This window comes from Dendrobates tinctorius, unplaced genomic scaffold (assembly GCF_039654945.1).
Source record: "Dendrobates tinctorius isolate UK_male_01 unplaced genomic scaffold, ASM3965494v1 ptg000007l, whole genome shotgun sequence".
Classification (NCBI taxonomy): domain Eukaryota; kingdom Metazoa; phylum Chordata; class Amphibia; order Anura; family Dendrobatidae; genus Dendrobates; species Dendrobates tinctorius.
In genome coordinates, this window is record NW_027361675.1 from 12,967,275 (window position 1) to 12,988,451 (window position 21,177).

The window sequence follows — 21,177 nt, forward strand, 5'->3', positions numbered from 1 at the left end:
AGCAACTTAAGACTGGTGGGGTTACCGGAATCAATAACCATGTGGCAGCTGGATAACATTTGTGAAGCAGAGCTTCCCAAGGCGCTGGGCCTGACACACAGATGCAGAGTGGAAAGAGCGCACAGAGTGGGCCCTGTAAGGAAAAACACGGGCGCATGGGGAGCGAACGGGAAGGAGGGTAATGCAGGGGTGACCGGATCAGCCAGACCGCGCCAAGTCATAATAAAATATTTGGAATACAAGGACAAAGAAGAGTTGTTGCGTGCATTTAGAGGACGGAGGACCCCACTGTCTCTTCAAGGACATAAAATATTGATCTTTGGGGATTATTCGGCAGAGGTCACCCGGAAAAGGAAATCCTTCAGCAAGATATGCACCACACTGTACCGCAAGGGTATAAAGTTTCAGCTACTCTATCCTGCTCTTCTGAGAGTGACAAAACGAAATGGATCTTTTTTTGTGACAAAGGACTTGAGAGAGGCGGAGAGATGGATGGAGGAGATGGAGGACAGAAACCTGACAAGTGAATCTCCGGAGAAGAGGGGTGGTCGATACGGGGAGAGGGAGGGGGAGGTTCGGGAGGAGGGCTGGAACGAATGGACTGAAAGGAGAGAGGAAGGGAAGGAGTCTCACATGGAGAACCCTAAGGCACGAAGATCGCCGCCACACAAGTCGGGAAACCAGGGCAGGGGAGTGCCTTGAGAGAGACTCTGGGGAGTGGGTTTGAAGACTGAACTGAGGGATTTATGGGAGGAGAGATTGGCGGATAGTGGGGGTTGAAGTGGCCTCTTCTTATTGGTTCCTCTCGTCTCTCCAGATGTTATTGATCTTGGAGTTTTGCTTACTCTGAGGGGTAGGAGTAGGGGAGTACTAATATCTGGGGGGGATCGGGCCTCTTTCGCATTTATATTTTTATTTGATAAACTTCTCTGTTGGATGTTGAGGTATCCACAACGCTGGGAAGAAGAAGGATTCTGGGTTCAGTAATGACAAATATTATGCATGGGAGAGGAGGGAGGGGGTGCTATATGTTGGCTCGACTACTGACCAAGAAGGCCTTGTCTGGGTGAGTTGGGTAACAAATTAACGAGGGATAGACTACGTAAAATTCTTAATTAAATGGCTGAGGGGGAATAGCGGAGCCAGGAGCATCACAGAAAAAATGGGAGTGCAGAGACGCTTGATTGTAAAGGGGGGGATAGTTGAGGGGTTGTTAATTGTTAATGGATACAGGAAGGGTAGATGGGTACAGGGAATGCAACGGCATAAGCGCACTGAACGTTTGAAGGAAGCACAACACCACATATATGAAAGACCACATGGCGACTTGAAATATTTGAGGAATTGGGATAATGGTTAAAATAGTGACATGGAATGTGAAAGGATTGAAGTCACCACATAAACGTATGATGATATTGAGGCACCTCAAAAGATTGAAAGTGGATATAGCATTATTACAGGAGACCCACCTACCCCAGGGAGATTTCTTTTGTATGCAGAAATTATGGGTGGGAAAAGTAGTTGGGTCAGGCTTCATGGGACGCAAGGCAGGGGTGATGATTTTGATCAACAAAAATTTCAACCACACGATAGTGTCTCAGACCAATGACGAAGAAGGGAGGTATATCCACATCAAAATTTCCAGTCCACAGGGAGAATTTGGTATACATAACATATATGCCCCCAATTATGAACAAACTTCTTTTTTTAACTTCATCACTCAGGAATTGGAAAAGGATACAGAACTCAAAAGGGTGGTTGGAGGGGACTTTAATGCGGTGGTTTCAAGGGGGGAAGACAAGAGATATAGTAGGGATGATGGTAGGCCGATTAGGGAGGTAAAAGGTTTAATGGCCAAGCTTTTGGAGGACACAAATTTGAAAGATAGCTGGAGATTGCATCATCCAAATGACCGGGAGTACACTCACTATTCACATCCTCATGAAGCGTGGTCCAGGATTGACTACATTTTGGTTGACCAACTTCTGATGCATAGGGTTAGAGATGTGGTTATTGAGGATATGGTGATATCGGATCACAGCCCAGTGCTTTTAGACATCACTGATATAATACAGAGGGGGACAGATTATCTGTGGAGGTTTCCGTCGTTTTTGCTTAGAGACAAGGAATTTGCCAAAACTGATCGAATGGTGGGATGATTATATCAGAACTAATAGTGAACATGCGGCGGATGTAATGTTGTTCTGGGAAACTGCAAAAACAGTACTGAGAGGAAGATTGATGGGACATGTAGCTAAACTTAGAAAGCATACTCATAAACAATACCAAGACGCAAGTGAGGCCCTCAGAGAGAAATACGCGGGGTACTTAGCAAACAAGACACAAAGTGCGAAAGAGGAGTGGAAGGCAGCGAGACAGGAATTTCATTCTTGGGCGAGGAAACGAGAGGATCTGATACGATCACAACAGGAAGTTGATCTACACAAATTTGGCAATAAAGCGGGGAAATTATTGGCCAATTTGGCGAAAGGACGACGACCAATGACCTTGATAACTAATATGACTAGACCGGATGGGAGCAAATCCTCAAACCCAAAGGAGATTACAGAGATTTTGGGGAAGTATTATGCGAAATTATATAGCAGGGGGGAAGAGACGGGTGACAGGGGAAGTGATCTGTTGGGAAAAATAAAACTTTCGCAAATAAATTCGGAAGAGCTGTCTAGATTGAACGCGGAAATAACAATAGAAGAAGTACAGTCGGTAATAAGGGATTTGAACGTACACAAGGCACCGGGACCTGACGGGTTCAATGGGGAATTTTATAAAGAAATGAGAGAGCAGAAAGCGCCGGTTTTGACTAGAATGTACAATAAAATACTGGGAGGATGTGACATTTCGGGACATCTCAACACTGCGTACATAAAATTGATACCCAAGGGTGATAAGAATCTAGACAACCCAGCAAATTATAGGCCAATTTCATTAATAAATCAGGATCTTAAAATCTTGGCCAAATTGATGGCCAATAGGTTGGCGGAGATAATACCAAATTTAATTTCACCGGCACAATCGGGGTTTGTTAAAGGGAGGGCAGCGGTGACAAATGTGCGGAGGGCCATGTTGATAATGGATGCTATTAGACACAGAGATCTTCGAAAGGAGGAATGTCCAGCCATGGTCACGCTTGATGCTGAAAAAGCGTTCGACAGCGTGGGGTGGACATGGCTGGAGACGGTACTAGATAATATGGGGATAGAGGGAGCTTTTCGTACATTTATAGGAGTATTATACGCGAATCCTCAGGCGAGGGTGGCAACGCCCGGGTTCCTGTCGCAGTCTTTCCCATTGAACAAAGGGACTAGACAGGGATGTCCACTGTCACCTCTCCTGTTTAACCTTGCCATTGAGCCATTGTCTCGACTGTTAAATGAAGGAGATTGTTTCGAAGGTATTAGTGTTGGGAAGGAACGACTGTACTCAGCACTATTTGCGGATGATATTATATTATTCATGAACAATCCTCAGAGGGACCTACCAAAAGTGATAAAACAGATAGAGGAGTACGGGAGCTTGTCGGGTTTTAAATTGAACAGAACAAAGTGTGAAATACTATTTCTCTGTGGGCAAAAGATGCCACTAATGGTAGCAGATGGAACAAGGGGGGAAATCTGTGGGATACCAATAGCAAAGTCACATCTTAAATATCTAGGAATACAGATGGGACGTACGTCAGCATCGATATATGAATTAAACTACAAACCTTTGATACAGAAAATAGAACGGGAATTGAAGATGTGGGAAGGGCTACCGTTATCTTTGCTAGGTAGAAATCATCTCTTGAAAATGATGTGCTTTCCAAAGTTACTCTACCCAATGCAGACCATCCCCATGTTGTTGAAACACACAGACATAAATAGATTGAATAAAGCATTTTCGACATTCCTATGGAGGGGGAAAAGACCGAGAATTAAAACGGAAAAATTGATGCAATCTTTGGAACAAGGAGGCATTAAACTGCGAAATATTAGAGGGTATAATTTGGCATGCCTGATGAGGCACACCATAGACTGGTTGAGGAAGACAAATGGGCATTCTGACATACGTTTGGAGAGTGAGTTTTGTAAACCCTGGGATTTAGGGGCACTATTGCACACGTCATTGGCCAACATACCAAGGAACATTAAACACTCACTGGTATGTAGAGATACGGTGATGGCCTGGAAAGCAGTGAGGAAAAAATTCAGGTTGTCTTGGAGAATATCCAAACATCTTGATATATGGAGGTTCCCAGATTTCCCAGCGGGAAGAGACACAAACTATTTTCAGAATGGAGGAACAAGGGGATAAAAAGGGTGACAGATCTAATACATGAGACGGAGAATAGATGGCTGACATACCAGGAAATCGTGACAAAATATGGGCTATCCACATTTCAAATCCTCCAATACAAACAGATAGAAAAGGGGCTAATGTCACAACTGAGGGATGTTAGAATGGAACAGGTGACGAATGACTTGGACAGAATTATTATGAAAGACCGACATGAGAATTCGATCTCCGCATTATATAAAGCTTTGAGGGAGGTTTTGATTCCAATATGCCCAGAACAAGTTTGGAGAGCATGGGCAAGACAACTGGGTGACTCTGAAGCAGGGGATAAGATATTACAGGGGTGGATGAAGATGAGGAAGGAGGTGATTAATGAAGGTTGGAGGGACACTCAATATAGACTGATGCATAGAGCAATCTATAGTTTTAACATCCCAAATACACAACAGATAAACAGAGTAACTCAGTGCCCCAAATGTAAATTGCCAAAAACAGACCTATTCCATGGGATCTGGCAATGCCCAGAGAGCCAGAAATTCTGGAAAAGATTGCAAACATTTATGCAAATAGTGGGGAGTGTGGAAATTGAGATGGATCCATTGCTGTGGATCTTTCATTATAGGAACAAGGGACAGGTAGTAAGAGGAGGGGAGGAACAGAGGCCCAAATTACCAAAATTGTTTCATGGGGTGGCGATGATAGGTAAGAGGGCTTTACTGTCCAAATGGCTTGAGGGAAGTGTGCCGTCGATGGAAGAGGTGATGGGACAGATTAAATCTTTACTCAGAATCGAACAGCTAGAGGCGGAAAGGCACAAGGAGGGTCTGACGGGTAAATTCTTTAAAAAATGGAGGCATTTCATAGTAAGACAATGTGATGAAGAGGAAATGAGGAGAATAGTAAGGCCCTTTAAATATACAGAATGGTACCTACTGGAAGACATCCAAAGCAATTTGGGGAAACTGAAGTTGGCTAATGAAGGCGAGGTGTAAGGTCCTGGTTGGGACAGGAGTTAAAAAGGAAAATTCTGTGGTGATATTTTACAGAGGCGATGCTTGCAATCTGTGTTTTACAAGTGGTCTAGACATAACATGTGTGTGAAGTTGCTAGGGGAGATCATTGAAAATGTAAGAGGAAGAGGGAGAGTTGGAAGGGAGGATGATAGGCTGAGTTATTGTCTGTTTATTGGAAAAATGACTTGTCATGTGAAATGAAGCAATGTCTATGAAAATTTGAAATAAAATTTGTGTTTTAAAAAAAATGCAATAATGGGCAATCAAAATAAGGGACCGTATCTGAACCAAAACATTTAATTAAAAACGTCAGCTCGGTGCCCAAAAACTAAGCCCTCTCCCAACCTGAGATCACGAAAAATAGTGATGCTACGGGCATTGAAAAATAGCGCAATTTTTATTTAGATTTTTTAACAACATTTGGATTTTTTTTCACCACTTGGATAAAGAAAGAACATAGACATGTTTGATGTCTATGAACTCATAATGATCTGGAGAATCATATTGGCAGGTCAGTTTTAGCATTAGTGACCCTAGTAAAAAAGCCAAACAAAAGACAAGTGTGGGATTGCACTTTTTTTCAATTTCACCGCAGTTGGAATTTTTTTTTCCATTTTCTAGTACAAGACATGGTAAAACCAATGGTGTTGTGCAAAAAACATGCCCTCACATGGCCTTATTGACGGAAAAATAAAAAGTTATGGGTCTGGAAAGAAGAGGAGCAAAAAAAAACGCAAAACCGAAAAAATATCCGGGGGTTAAGCACCTTGTTACATTTCAGTTGACTTTGAGGAGCCTGAGTGACAGAAAATACCTCTGTGACACCATTTTAAAAGCTGTGACCCTCAAAGTGCTCAAAACCATTTTTTTCTAAGTACACCAATACCCCATGTCGGACGGAAAACTACTGTTTGGGCGCACGGCAAGAGTTTGAAGGGAAGTGGCACTATTTGACTTTTGGAGCGCAAAATTAGCTGTGATAGCGAATGCCATGTGACGTTTGGAGAGATCCTGATGTGCCTAAAAGATGAAATCCCCCCCACTAATTAAACCATTTTGAAAACTACACCCCTCAATTAATTTATCCAGAGGTGTGTTGAGCACCTTGAACCTGCAGCTGCTTCACACAGTTTGAAAGTTTGAAAATGTTGAGCCGTGAAAATGAAAAATACATTTTTTCCCCCTCGAAAAAGTTGCAGTATCCCCAAATTTTTCATTTTCACAAGGGTAACAGGAGAAAATGGACCCCAAAGTTTTGTGTGCAATTTCTCCTGATCCTGATCCAGCAGTTGGTGCACCATTTCCCCTCACTATTTTTCCACTCGCTCCCAGGAGAGAGTGGTCAATTGTATCGTCTTTCTTCGTAAACCCTAAATCTGTGGGTGTACCCTGAGGTCAGAATTTTGGCCTCCCTTTGAAGTGAATTCGAGATTCATCTATACAGATGTCCCTTTGGGGTTTGTATACATTGGCAAATTTTATGCTGAAGTGGTCTACTACTGGTTGACTTTTATCTAGACAATCAAAGTGAGAATCGTCTTGAGGAGGACACTGCGCATTATCACTATAATACAAAAATGTTAGGCACTGCGCATTATCACTATAATACAAAAATGTTAGGCACTGCGCATTATCACTATAATACAAAAATGTTAGGATTGCTTCAAATTGTGTCCTTGTGATGGAATTTGGAAAACTAGTATGTTGTATAATTTATCGGCGCTCAAGTATTAATGAATCTCCGAACAATTCCAAGATCTCTTCCTTTAGTCATCACCTGTCATGTCTCATTGACTATGAGAAGTGGATAATTCACCAGCCGTGTCCTTTCTATTCCTTATTGTGTCTATAGATTAAGTTGATCCGACTTGTGGGGATAATGTTGCTGCTGTATGTGAAGAAGGATCTGGCAAATCGCGTTTCGGAGGTGGAAGCTGAGACTGTGGGCACAGGACTCATGGGAAGGATGGTGAGTTGAGTTTATATAAATAATAAGCCGAAACATTTTAGCAACTCGCCCACACCTTTCTTTGGCTAATGGATTCAGAGGGATTATCAATGAGATGCACAAATGGAAAAAAATCTGTCTGGTCTCCACCTAAGTAGTACTAAAACCAAAATGTGTTCCAGAAACCCTTCATTTCTGATATCAACTAAATAGCCCCTTTTTTAAAAAGTCCATTAAAATGTAACCTTGAATACACATCAAAGAGCAAAAACTAGAACCAGAAAGAGATGTGAACATTTTTTTTCTTCTGATGATGCATTTTGAGCCTTGAAGCATTTGTAGTTGTAGTGCAAGGAAAGTATTTGTGGATGATTGGGCAATATAAGTGATCATATTATAGAGCTGGGGCTCTCCTATAATCATCTACTGACTGGTATTGTATAATATAAGAATTGCTGTGTATGCTTTTTAAAGAGGACCGGTATTTGATCTTATTTTATTTCCTGGGCATTCTGTTTTTTTCGTTGTGTTTTTGAAATGCTTCATATAGTCATGGGCCTTTTCGTTTAGTACTAATTTGGTCTTATCACGGGTATGTGGCTCGTAGGGTAATAATGCAGAGTTGCTCAAAGACATGCCCCCAGAGAATCCTGTGAGCAATGCCTCCTTGGTAAAGGCCATAGAAATTACCACCAAATAAAAAGGATGATATCGCTTTAACTGTTTGGCCGATGTAAAAACAGAGCAGGTGAAGAGTGGAAATAAAATTAAAAAAAAAAAAAAAAAAAACCACAACACCAACTTTTGACCTGGTGACAGGTCCTCTCTGATACACAAACCTATAATTGACATTTTATAATGTAAGCATTTAATAACGTACATGTCAATTAGTTTTATATGCACCACAAATGCTTCTTTACTTTGAGTGCTTTATTAAAAAGACTCCTAACTCATGAGTGGTGGAGGGTGTGGACATTGGGACCTACTGACCTCTTCTCCCGGAGACCTATTACATTGTTAGGGGTTGCTCAAACCTGTTGCTTAGTTATATTTTCAATAACAATTAGTGATGAGCGAGTATACTCGTTGCTCAGGTTTTCCCAAGCATGCTCTGGTGTCTTCCGAGTATTTTGGCATGATCGGAGATTTAGTTTTTGTTGACGCAGCTGCATGATTTGCGGCTGCTAGAAAGCCTGAATAAATGCGGAGATTCCCTAACAAACAGGCAATCCCCAAATGTTGTATTCAGGCTGTCTAGCAGTTGCAAGTTATGCAGCTGTGTCGACAAAAACTAAATCTCCGAGCATGCCAAAATACTCAGAGGACACCCGAGCATGCTCGGGAAAACCCAGGCAAAGAGTCTACTCGTTCATCACTAGTAACAATCCAAAATCACAGTTTTATGAAGTTTTTATAAAAGTGACAGTTTTTGTTCTGCTAGACTACAGCAAACAATTAAAGTGTATCTTCATGTGCACTCTGCAGGGTAACAAAGGAGGTGTGGCTATCCGTTTTCGTTTCCATAATACTCACATTTGCGTTGTTAACTCCCATTTGGCTGCTCACGTTGATGAATATGAGAGGAGGAACCAGGACTTCAAAGACATCTGCTCCAGGATGCAGTTTCCTGAGGTGGACCCAACACTTCCCCTGACTATTCACAAGCATGAGTATGTGTCCCATTTTACAATTTTACCACCACTGTGATGTTGATTTCCTACAGCTAATTTGGAATAAATTGAAACATGAATGATAAGTGCTCTGACCAATTGAGAGGTCCGAGCCAATCCATAATGAATTAGACTGCATCATTCACATAGTGTTTGCCACTGCGTTCAGTGTCTTCGTCCGGGGTCTCAGCTACCCTAGTGAACATGATTAGGGCTGGATTTTCCGGTTCCCAACCACGTTATTAAAATCATGTCTCTCTCTCTTCTTACATGAAGTACATGCTAGATGACAGAGAAATTATGTCCCATGGCACTTCGCCTCTTCTTCCTCAAAAAAAACAATGGCAGGTGCATTCTCAATGCGCCAGCCGAGACTGGCTGTCAACAGCAGGGATTTTTTTCCATTGGTTTCTTTTGATCATTGCAATAGACCCAATCACAGTGATCAAAAGCCAATAATTATGTCATCTTCCACCTATATATACTATATACAGGGGGAGATGACATACAGGTATATACTATATACTGGGGGAGATGACATACACGTATATACTGGGGGAGATGACATACACGTATATACTATATTTGGGTCGCCCTCCCAGGGCTGTGGGGTACTCGGTACCGGGCCGGTGTCAGGGGTATGTGGTGTCACAGCGGCGGTGACCCGGTCCGTGGCCCTGGACACCCAAATCAATGGTGGTTTGTGATATAGTTTATGTGGTAGTTCGTGACGCCACCTGTGGTGTTTGGCAAGCAAGATGTTAAGCCAACGCTGTGTGCAGATCCTCTGGGGCTGATGGTGTGTTGCAGCATAGATGGTGTAGCTCCCCACAGGTGAAGCTGTAACCCCAGGGCAGTGTAATGGCAATAGATGAGAATAGGTGCAGGCGGTGAGAGTAATGTTGCTACCCAGATGTAGCGGTGCTGACGGTGTTGGCGCACAAATGAATGGAAGACACCAGGGCTTGCAGTTCCAAAGCTTTACTCACAGTTCGTGGTACACACTGGTGCCTGCCCCCGTGCCGTGTCCTCCGGGGCAGAGACTCAATCAACCTCCCGGGCAAGTCAGGATTCTCCTCTCCAACACTCCGCCAACATGTACCTCTCCTGAACGAATCCTCTATTGCGCCTTTTAGTGTGAAGAGCTCCAGTACCGTGGTACTCTGAAGTTCCTCCTGTCAGATGTTCCTAACAACTCTACTCGTATGGCAGACAGCTGTAGCCTCTCTCGGGGACTCCCTTCTCCAGAGTCCTGGCTCTCTATTCAGTTGCTGTTGTGCCCCGAGTCTTGGATGGGAGTAATGCATTTACAGCCAACTACTCCACCGGTGTCTGCTGCAGAACCATAAGTGTACATACAACCTCGGGTACCGGGCCCCGGCCTTGCGCTGAGAAGCTATAGGCAGGGTTCCTCTTCCAACCCACAACTCCTCTCTGTTCTCCTACTCATTCGTTCCGCACTGTTCCTTCTCTCTCTTATGGAAGCTTAGGTTGCAGTTCTACGTCTTTCTCCTTCTGTTCCTTTCCCGTGCCAGCTGGCTCAGGTCACTGAGGCAGCTGCAGCACTCCTTCCTCCATCCCTTCTTCCAGGGATCCGTCCTCAGACTCTCCTGACTGACTGACCTCCAGACTGAACCTGTAATTCTAAACCTACCCAACCTTTTATATATCCTAACTCCACCCACCTCCCAGCACATCTTGTGTTACGAAGCAAGGACCCACGAAAGGTGCTCTGCTACCCTCTAAGCATGGAGTCGCAATGGGGTCCTGCTGAACTATCCTGTGTGTGGGGTGCAGGTGTTGGAGCGTGGAAAGGAGTTCCCAACTTACCTAGGTGGTGGGGCACTGCACCTTAGGAGAAGGTGCAGTACCTCTGTGGCGACTGAGCCTCAGGGGCGCCACATATACAGGGGGAGATGACATACAGGTATATACTATATACAGGGGGAGATGTCATACACGTATATACTATATACTGGGGGAGATGACATACACGTACTGTATATACTATACACAGGGAATACTATTCCTGGGCAACGCCGGGCTCTTTAGCTAGTGTATGTATATTCACACATTCCCAACCACTTATAGTACCTCCAAATTTTAAGAAAAAGTCGGAAAATGCCTAAAATTGACCTTTAAACTTAGTGGTCTCTAGAATATCTATCAGATTTCCACTCCAACCCATAAATTTTAGTACTGGGACCCCTGCACCTTTCATCCCATCCAGAACCCACCCTTTAAAATGTTGGAATTGAGAGGCTAGCAACTTTTCTAGTTTTATCCTAGGTGTTCCTCTTCTCTAAACCAAATCACTGAAAATTATTGTACATCTTTCAAAACTAGTATTTAGTAATCCAAATAGGTAAATTATGTAATACATAAAGAACACTAGGCATAAACAACATTTAACTAGTTTTGTACTCCCTCCTGCAATTCTGGCATTTATTTTTTCTATTTTTCTTTTTTTGTGTCAGGAGGGGGGTGCAGTGATTGGACTGTGCAGAATAAAGTAGTGTGTACAAATGTTATCTCTCTTAACCCCTTAATGACCCAGCCAATTTTGACCTTAATGACCAGGCCAATTTTTACAATTCTGACCACTGTCACTTTGAGGTTATAGCTCTGGAACGCATCAATGGATTCCACTGATTCTGAGAATGTTTTTTCATGACATATTGTACTTCATGTTAGTGGTAAAATTTCTTTGAAATGACTTGCGTTTCTGAAAAAAAAACAACGAAAATTTGGCAACATTTTTGAAAATTTAGCAATTTTCAAACTTTTAATTTTTGTGCCCTTAAATCAGAGTCGTGTCACACAAACTAGTTAATAAATAACATTTCCCACATGTCTACTTTACATCAGAATTTGTTTTTTGCTTTTATAACTTTGTAAGGGTTAAAAATTGACCAGTGATTTTCTCATTTTTGCAACAAAATTTACAAAATCACTTTTTTTAGGGACCACCTCACATTTGAAGTGAGTTTGGGTGGTCAATATGACACAAAATACCCAAAAATGGCACCATTTAAAAAACGGCACCCCCTCAACGTTCTCAAAGCCACATTCAAGAAGCTTATTAACCCTTCAGGTGCTTCACGAGAACTAAAGCAATGTGGAAGGAAAAAATGAACATTTTTAATTTTTTCACAAAAAATGTACTGTATATACTCGTGTGTAAGCCGAGTTTTTCAGCACATTTTTTTGTGCTGAGAACACCCCTCACTCAGCTTATACACGGGTCATTTGTCCCAGAAAGAGGGCAGGTGAGGTGGTGCAGTGGGTCACAGAGGCAGGAGTTGGCGGCTGTGGTTAAAACCTGTGCCGCTGCTAAAGAGAAACGAATATTCACTGCGCTGGCAGTGATTATTCATTTCTCTGTAATAGCGCACAGTGACAGCCACCTGCTTTCAGCACACATCCTTCTTAACTTCCTTACGCGTTGCATCTAGTTCATTCCCACACCAGCCGCTCTTCCGGCCAAGCGATCACGTGGCCCCACTCATTAAGGTAATGAATGTTCACGCCTCTCCACTCTCATAGGCGTGGAGTGAATTTTCATTGCCTTAATGAGCGGGGCCATGTGATCGCTCAGCAGGAAGAGCTGCTGGAGCTGGAATGAGATGCAGCGAAGGCGCACAGGCAAGGCAAGTAGGAATTTTTTTTTTTTTTCTTTTATATAGGAACCATGAATACAAGGATTGGGCATAAGGAGCCATGCATACAAGGACAGCGACGGGGGGGAGCCATGCATACAAGGACAGCGACTGGGGGGTCACGCATATAATGACAGCGACGGGGGGGAGAGCCACGCATACGATGACAGGGATGGGGGAGCGCCATGCATACTATGTCAGCGATGGGGGGTCATGCATACCAGGATACGGATGAAGGGACAATGCATACCCTGCTTATCCTCGAGTCAATAAGTTTACCCAGTTTTTTGTGGCAAAATTAGGTGCCTCGGCTTAGGCTATGTGCGCACGTTGCGGATTCCGCTGCGGGTTTTTCCGCGCTGAAACGCAGGTAAAGTGACCTGCAGTCTTCCTGCGGTTTGGTCTGCGGTTTTGCCCTGCGGTTTCACACCTCTACTATGGTAAAATTGTGAAACCGCTGCGGAATCCGCACAAACAATTGACATGCTGCGGTTTGTAAATAGCAGCAAAACCGCGCGGAAAAATCCGCACCATCAGCACAGCGTTTTTTAAACCCCATAGGCTTTCATTGTACTGTACATGGTCAGCGGAACTGCTGCGTTTCCGTAGGGCCAAAACCGCTGCGGAAACGCAGCTGAATCCGCAACGTGTGCACATAGCCTTATACTCGTGTCGGCTTATACTCGAGTAGATACGGTACTTTATACCCAAATGTTTTTACTTTTACAAGGGTAACAAGAGAAAATGGACCACAAAATTTGTTGTGCAATTTCTACGAGTACACTGGGGTTGTGGGGGAAAGCCACTGTTTGGGTGCATGACGCAGGGTTCAGAAGAGAGGGAGCACCGTTTGACTTTTTGAACGCAAAATTGTCTGGAATCAGTGGCGGGCGCCATGCCGCGTTTCGAGATCCCCGATGTACCTAAACAGGTACCGTTGTTCAGTGAATAACAGCGATCACAAGACTGGTGATGGTAAAACCCAACCCAAATCATGTTCCCTGGGGTCTGTTACCCCCCCGGTAGCTGAGACCCCGAAGATTTTTTGACTTTGGGGGGTGCTATACTCTTATTTTTCAGCAATGTTAATAAGTGGCGCTGAGGAATAATGCCTATAACTGCAACCGTTTAAAGGCGTATCAACGGTCGTTAAGGGGTTAAGGTACGTTTATTGTTTTACATAGTAACAATTTTTTTTCTAAGAATATAGGGACTTTGGAGAAGGTGTTTTTTACTTTTTTTTATTCAAAGACATAACTTTCTTTTTTCTTTAATATTCGTTTCCCTAGGGCAGGGTTCCCCAATTCCAGTCCTCAAGGCCCACCAACAGATCATGTTTTCAGGATTTCCTTAGTATTGCTCAAGTGATAATTGGATCACCTGTGCAATACAAAGGAAATCCTGAAACCATGATCTGTTGGTGGGCCTTGAGGACTGGAGTTGGGGAACCCTGCCCTAGGGGACATGAATATGCAATTCTATGATTGCATAGGCAATACATTGCACTCCTATTGTAGTGCACTGCACTACCTCATCCTATCAGACCCCAGCTCATACAGGCTGTAGTGTATGGTAGACCTACGTGTTCTTGTCAGGTGCCTGGTTGTCTTAACCACCCACCTGCACACCGCGATCAGCCTGCAAGGGTGCGGCTGTGCTGATGGAGAGGGCACTCTGCCACTGTCCGATTCCTTATGTGTCGCTATAAACATTGACCAGGGTTAAACTGGTCGCACCAATCCAGAAGGTGTACTCTGCAATGAGCATGAGATGCATATTTATTATGGAACAAAAGGGACATTGTTCTCAGGACTGATAAATACATCAAATAACGTTAAGGGGTAAGGATCATGGTTTTCTATCTGGGCTGATATAAATGTTGGCACTTATGTTGCTCCAACACTCAATGTAGCACACTAGCTGGTCCCGTCTGATGTCCAGTACCAGGTCAGGAGACACTGCAGGCGGCTTTGGCGTCATCCTCGCTTCTGCCGCTCCCGGGTTAGCTGAGGTTCTAAGTCCCTGAAGGTACAGCAGTGGTAGAAAGAGCTTCAACTTTAGCCTTAGTTTGCATACTTAGAGAGTTGTGCTTTCTTATTATTGGACTTACGCTGCAAATATTATTCCTTGTTTTACAGTGTTGTATTATGGCTCGGAGATCTAAATTACAGATTAAAGGACATTGACATGGAGAGAGTTAAGAAGCTCATTGACTGCAAGGACTTCAAAACGCTCTACAAGTTTGACCAGGTATGAATTATGAGGAAGTCTGTAAAATCTCCTGCTATCAGGTTAAACCATTATTCTTCCTAGTGGCTACAGAGAAACATTTCTCCTTGTGGAGAGAGCCAAGCCGTGTAAGGAGATTTAGAAGCCATGCAATGCTCCTTTGCTGAAATGAAAGCACCACCTCAGTGGAGCTTTATTTTTAGTTTTCTCTTTTTTTGTCTGCTGGAGTGGTATCACTAATATAAGTTCGCTGCCCCTAGTAATATGCTTACCACCTGCCATCTTCTGCTGTTGTCTTCTGCAGGTGGTGACTTTCCGAATCACTCCAGTGTTCGCTTGACGAGCTGGAGGTCACTTCTTAATGTAAGTCTAAGAGCCACAATGAGAGATTCTGACTGTTAGCTCTGACGTCTGGTCAGTCCGAAGCTGCAGTCACAAGATGACAGATCAGGAAGTGGCGCAGGGAAGAGCAGAAGACGACGGTTGGCAAGTATATTACTAGGGGCAGGGAACTTGCATTAATACCACCCCAACACTGAAATAAGGAAGAGAACAGACTGAAATGGTGTTTTAAATATGCAAATAGCCTCTTCAGAGAATGAGAGGACTTGAACTCTAGCGCCCCCTATTGGATGTACACAGAGAAAGTAATTTAGAAACGTCTATTGTAATTGCAAAGCTTTCCAGAAAAATACATCAAATCGGTTATTATTTAAACAGGACTTGCCAACAAGACTTGTTCACTTTAGTGTAGTGTTTCTTTTGTTTGTCTATTTTTGGGGGGCTGAGTGCGTGGTTGTTGCAGTAATTGCTACATAGGGAGAGATTTCTTCCTGAACTAGGCTGTAGAAAGAAAAAAAACCCAAAACATTTTTATTTATTCTATTGTATGCCAGTGAGTAAAAACAGGATTTTTTGGGTTGCTTACCGTAAAATCTGTTTCTCGGAGCCTTCATTGGGGGACACGGAGACCATGGGTGTATGCTGCTGCCACTAGGAGGCTGACGCTATGCACAAAAAAGCTTAGCTCCTCCTCCGCAGTGTACACCCCACCGACCGGCAGGGAATTCCTCAGTTAGTGAAAAAGCAGTAGGAGAAGTAACAGAATAGATTGAAAACAGAACAGACAACTCAACTGTAAACAACCAACAAACATAATAACAGGAGTTGTAGAAAATGGGAGAGTGCTGTGTCCCCCAATGAAGGCTCCGAGAAACAGATTTTATGGTAAGCAACCCCAAAATCCTGTTTTCTCGTTCGCCTTATTGGGGGACACAGAGACCATGGGACGTCTCAAAGCAGGCCCTGGGGTGGGAAAACAAACTTCCATCAGGCCAGCGGACTCACCACTGCAGCCTGCAGAATCCTCCTACCTAGGCTGGCGTCCGCCGAAGCGTAGGTGTGAACTTTGTAGAATTTCACAAACGTGTGAACCGAAGACCAGGTTGCAGCTTTGCAAAGCGGCAGCGTGGAAGCCCTGTGGCGTACCGCCCAGGAGGCACCCACTGCCCGGGTAGAGTGCGCTCTGATCCCTGGAGGAGCCACTCGATGCTTAACTCGGTAGGCCTCCAAAATTGCCGATCTGATCCAGCGAGCAATAGTGGCCTTTGAAGCTGGGTGACCTTTCCGCGCCCCATCTGGAATGATGAAAAGAGACTGTCTTTCGCAAGGAAGTCATCCTGGATAGATACTCTCATCGCCCTGACCACATCCAGCTTGTTCAAGGACCGCTCCCGAGGATGAGTTGGACTCGGACAGAAGGACGGAAGAACAATGTCCTCATTGAGGTGGAAAGAGGACACCACCTTAGACAGGAAAGAGGGCAGAAGCCGCAGAACTACCTTATCCTGGTGGAGTACCAAAAAAGCCCCGGGCCCGGATTCCTGTTGAATAAAGGTACCTTGTTCCTGAAGAGTGTCTGTGTCTCGTCCAACCGACAGGCTCTGGTAGGCGAGTGGGTGGGAGACGGGCGACAAGGACCCTTTGAATCGCTGACACGTCTTCGTGTTGGCGTCCGCCAGGAAGGCTGCTGGTCCTGCCGCGGAGAGCTGCGAGGTTACGGGGTGGCAGTACACGCCGTACTCACAGACTCCTTGTGGGAGTACAGATGTGACTGTTCACTCTGTATCCCTCCGGAAAAGCCTGAAAAGAAACGATGCACAACGAGGTAGATATGGGTCTAATCAAAGACCTGTGTCTACCTCCTACTGACACTAAGCTAAACTGAGGAATTCCCTGCCGGTCGGTGGGGTGTACACTGCGGAGGAGGAGCTAACCTTTTTTTGTGCATAGTGTCAGCCTCCTAGTGGCAGCAGCATACACCCATGGTCTCTGTGTCCCCCAATAAGGCGAACGAGAAATATATTTTTCCAAGTTTAGAAGTACTATCGCCCAACCATCCCAAGTTTAATTTTTTTTTGTTTTTTTTGTTTTATAAAGCTGAAACAGCAGATGGATGACAAAGCAGTTTTTGATGGCTTCACAGAGGGAGAAATACAGTTTCAACCTACTTACAAGTATGACACTGGTTCTGATGAATGGGATACAAGGTAGGTTATGGAAAAGTGAACAAAAAAAAGTGAGTTCAATTACTTAGTGTTCACTACACTGAAGAGTAAAGATAAATCCCCCCCCAGAAGCATGTATAGCATATTAATAGTTCCTGATAGGTGGGGTGTGACCTCTGGAATCCCCAACCTTTTGGGAGAATAGAGTTCTTCTAACCCTGTTTATCAAAGCAAAGTGGCCACCTGTTACACAATAACATTGAAAGCTGCGTTTTCATGCAGTGCTCTGTAGTCTCTCTATTTAAAGGGGTATTCCCATACGTAAGCAACATGGCGAATGTGAAGAATTACCGTATACTAAAGTCCTAATTTGAGTTATTTGCTAATATTACGTCTACTACTTATTGAGAAATGATCTGGGAGATGGGCATACCCTTGTAAGTGTATGGGATATTTGGTAAAAGCTGAACAAGCAGCCCTTTAGTGTTTTTTTTTTTTTTTGTTTTTTTTTATTTTGTTGTTTTTTTTTTTTTTTTTATGGTGTATTCGTGGATAAGTTATAAATTCTTGATATGTGAATACCTTCTTAAATGGGTTGCCTCATCTTTCTTTTGTGGGTTTTTTTTCCACTTTTTTTAAAAAAATGGGGACAACATGCTAAGAATACCGTAATTAAAAATGATTAAAAAAAATGTGCAATCCATTTTTACCTTTTGGGTATCTCATTTTGTTTCATGCTGCCTGTCTCTGGTGTACTTCTCTCCTCTGTATTACTTTTGGGACAGGCGTGCAGTCTACGCTTACAACGAAAGTTATGCCTTAGGGCCCCGTCACACATGGCGACTCACCAGCGATCCCAACAACGATATCAACGTGTCAGGATCGCTGGTGAGCTGTCAAACAGACAGCTTCACCAGCAATCAGGACCAGCGACGTCCAGCGTGCGGCGTCGCTGTGTACTTTAGTTACCAGCGCGCTGGTAACTAGGGTACACATCGGGTTTCTAAGGGACATGCGTCACTTGAAACCCGATGTGTACCTTAGTTACCAGCTCCCTGCATTAGCGCGCTGGTAACTAAGGTACACAGAGGGTTTCTAAGCACAGCGCCGTGCTTAGAAACCCTGCGTTTACCTTAGTTACCAGCTGATCGCTGGTCTCCCGCCTGTCACATGCAGCGATGCGTGCTGACCAGTGGGAGACCAGCAACCAAAAAAATGTCTAGGGCTTTTCAACAGCGATCAGCGAATACCGGCAGGGGGGCCGGTCGCTGATCGCTGTCACACACAGCGATCTCGCTGGTGAGATCGCTGTTACGTCACAAAACTTGTGACTCAGCAGCGATCTCACTAGTGAGATCGCTATGTGTGACGGGGCCCTTACTTTAAACCAGTAGCATATAGTTATCTGTATACGTTGAACTACAGGGGGTAGATCATTTTTATTTTCTATGGGGCACTGTACTTGATTAGGCAGGGGTTTTGAAATGGTGGACATCTCCTTTTTAAACTCTTTTAATATGTATCCATTATGATTCTTCTACTTCAATTCTAATTGTAGAAATGATTTACTCCAGCTATGGAAAGCACGGCGGGAATTTCTCTTTATAATTTGCACTCAATGGCCATTGTTTAGTCTGTCCAGGTTGAGGAAGTAAATACAATGGGTATTGAAGTTGCTTATCATGGTGTAACTTTCCAATTGAATGTTTGTTTGTTTTTAATCAATTTATCACTATTCCGGTTAAGTCACCAATTTGTTATTGTTACAGTACATATAAGGAGGGAGAAAAGTGATATACGGTAGTTTTAATTTTGCATTAAGCTTTTAAAAAATATGCGCATAAATTTCAACTGAGCTGCGAGGTATCGTTCTCACGGATCTCTTTAAATGCGTATCATGCTGCTTATACAACCAAAGTGACTCATATCCATGTATATTTATATGCCATTGATTGCGTAATCTCCATGACCTGCAATTACAACAGTCTATGAAAATTTCACCCTGCAACTCTGCTGAAAAGTGTATAAAAATAAATTGTCCACATTTAAAAAATAACCCTCATACAAGGTGTAGGTCTTGGAATGCTGCAAATTAGTAAAAATGTTTATCCCATAAAATGTGCAAGAATCTATAAATCGTTTGCAATCCTCATGACTAGATTGACCCAAAGAAAAAGGAACACATTATTTATAATGCACAGTGAATGGTGTAAAATTGAACAAAAAAAGTGAATTTGCATGTTTAGTTTTAAATTTAGAAGTTATATGTACTCCAGAATGGCGCCATTTACAAATGCAGCTAGTAATTGACAGTCTTCCAGTATATGTGGAAAGTGGAAATCCAGGTCAACGAACTGTAAACAGACTTATTCACGAAAGTGCTTGATAGATGATGATAAAACAGCTAGTCAGCAGTACAGTTTACTTGCTATACAATATCTACGCGTTTCAGGTGACCTGGCATCCTTCATGATTGAGGTGGGATTCTGCTCTTCTGGCACTTGGGGGATATGTATATGGAGTCTGCAAACTCTTCTATGATTTGGTCTTCCGAGAGTCAAATGGCACTCCTTCCCTTCTGAGTCTCGCCGTATGGCTAATCAGTACTGTACAGCCAAATATGGGAAATTGCCACTTTCAGCAGAAATTGTGGGAAAAATTTGTGTGTTGTTTTTGCCTATTTCTCCTTGCGAAAATGTAAAAGCTGCGGTTAAAAAAACATCTTTGGAGTAAAAATGTAATTCGCTGCCCAATGGTATAAAATTCTGTGACATACCTGTGACGTCAATATAATCACTGCACCCCTACATGAAGTCATTGAGAGATGTAATTTGAAAACTTTGAGCACTTATGGAGGGGTTCTGTCTGTAACCTCCAGGGGCTCATGTAGCATGGCACCCTCAAACCATTCCAGTAAAATTTTAGCTCCAATATGGTGCCTCTTCCCTTCTGAGCTTTGCATTGTGCCTCAAAAGTAGTTTTTGACCACGTATGCGGTATTGGCATATTTGGGAGAAATTGCGTAATAAATTGTACTGTTCCTTTTCTCCTATTATCCCTTTTGAAAACTTGGGGCCAAAGCAACATTTTAGTGGAAAAAATGGTAATTTACCAATGACTCCGTTAAGTGTTATACAATTATGTGAATCCCATGAGGGTTAAAAATTCTCACTACTCCACTAGATGAATTCCTCAAGAAGTGTATTTTGGCATGTCAGTGGCTCTTCAAAATGTGATCTGGCATTTGCAATTTATTCATGATAAAATTGCACTCCTTTCCTTCCAAGCCCTGCCATGTTCTTCGAAGCTGACCAACTCTTCAAGTTCCCAGGGTAGTAGGAATAGTGATGACGAGAAGGTCTTCCTTTGAGAGTCAGACACGCCCAGCTCCAAATTGAGACACTTTGAAGCAGCTATTGTTTAGCCGGGTGCGGAAAACATTGTCCTCCAAACTGGGGAGGGAACAGCAGATTACCCAACATGGGATACATGGAGGAGGATTGCAGTATGATATAGGAACAGACTGCAGGATTGATGCAACAAGACAAGGGTTGCCCTGATAGTGGGATGTGTTTTGTGTGATTTAACCAGAGACAAGTCCTGCCAAGGAGTTGCTTAAAGAGGGATATTTGTAAAGCTTCGCTCAGTTGCGACCCAAGCGAGGTGGATAGCTATGTAATAAGATTTGAAATTGGGCAAAGCTATACCCTCTGATGTCTTATAAAATCGCTCTTCTGGTACGTGGAGGTTTAACAGACCTTTTGAACTTAAATTGGACCACTGCAAGACTCCTGAAGAAAGACGAGGGAACCTCATTCGGGATAGCCTGTATAACGTACCAGATCTCAAGGTGAATGT

The 21,177-nt window shown here is 43.4% G+C and overlaps 1 protein-coding gene across 5 annotated transcripts in view; it reads left to right on the plus strand.

Annotated features, from left to right (window-relative positions):
- INPP5B (inositol polyphosphate-5-phosphatase B) overlaps positions 1–21,177 on the plus strand; it is a 123,158-nt gene that overhangs the window by 55,302 nt on the left and 46,679 nt on the right. For all 5 annotated transcript variants that reach the window (XM_073572039.1, XM_073572045.1, XM_073572025.1 and 2 more), the window contains 4 exons: positions 7,159–7,275; positions 8,740–8,924; positions 14,722–14,833; positions 17,252–17,361. In XM_073572039.1, the coding sequence (XP_073428140.1) occupies positions 7,159–7,275; positions 8,740–8,924; positions 14,722–14,833; positions 17,252–17,361 (524 nt within the window). The remainder of the gene's footprint in view (positions 1–7,158; positions 7,276–8,739; positions 8,925–14,721; positions 14,834–17,251; positions 17,362–21,177) is intronic.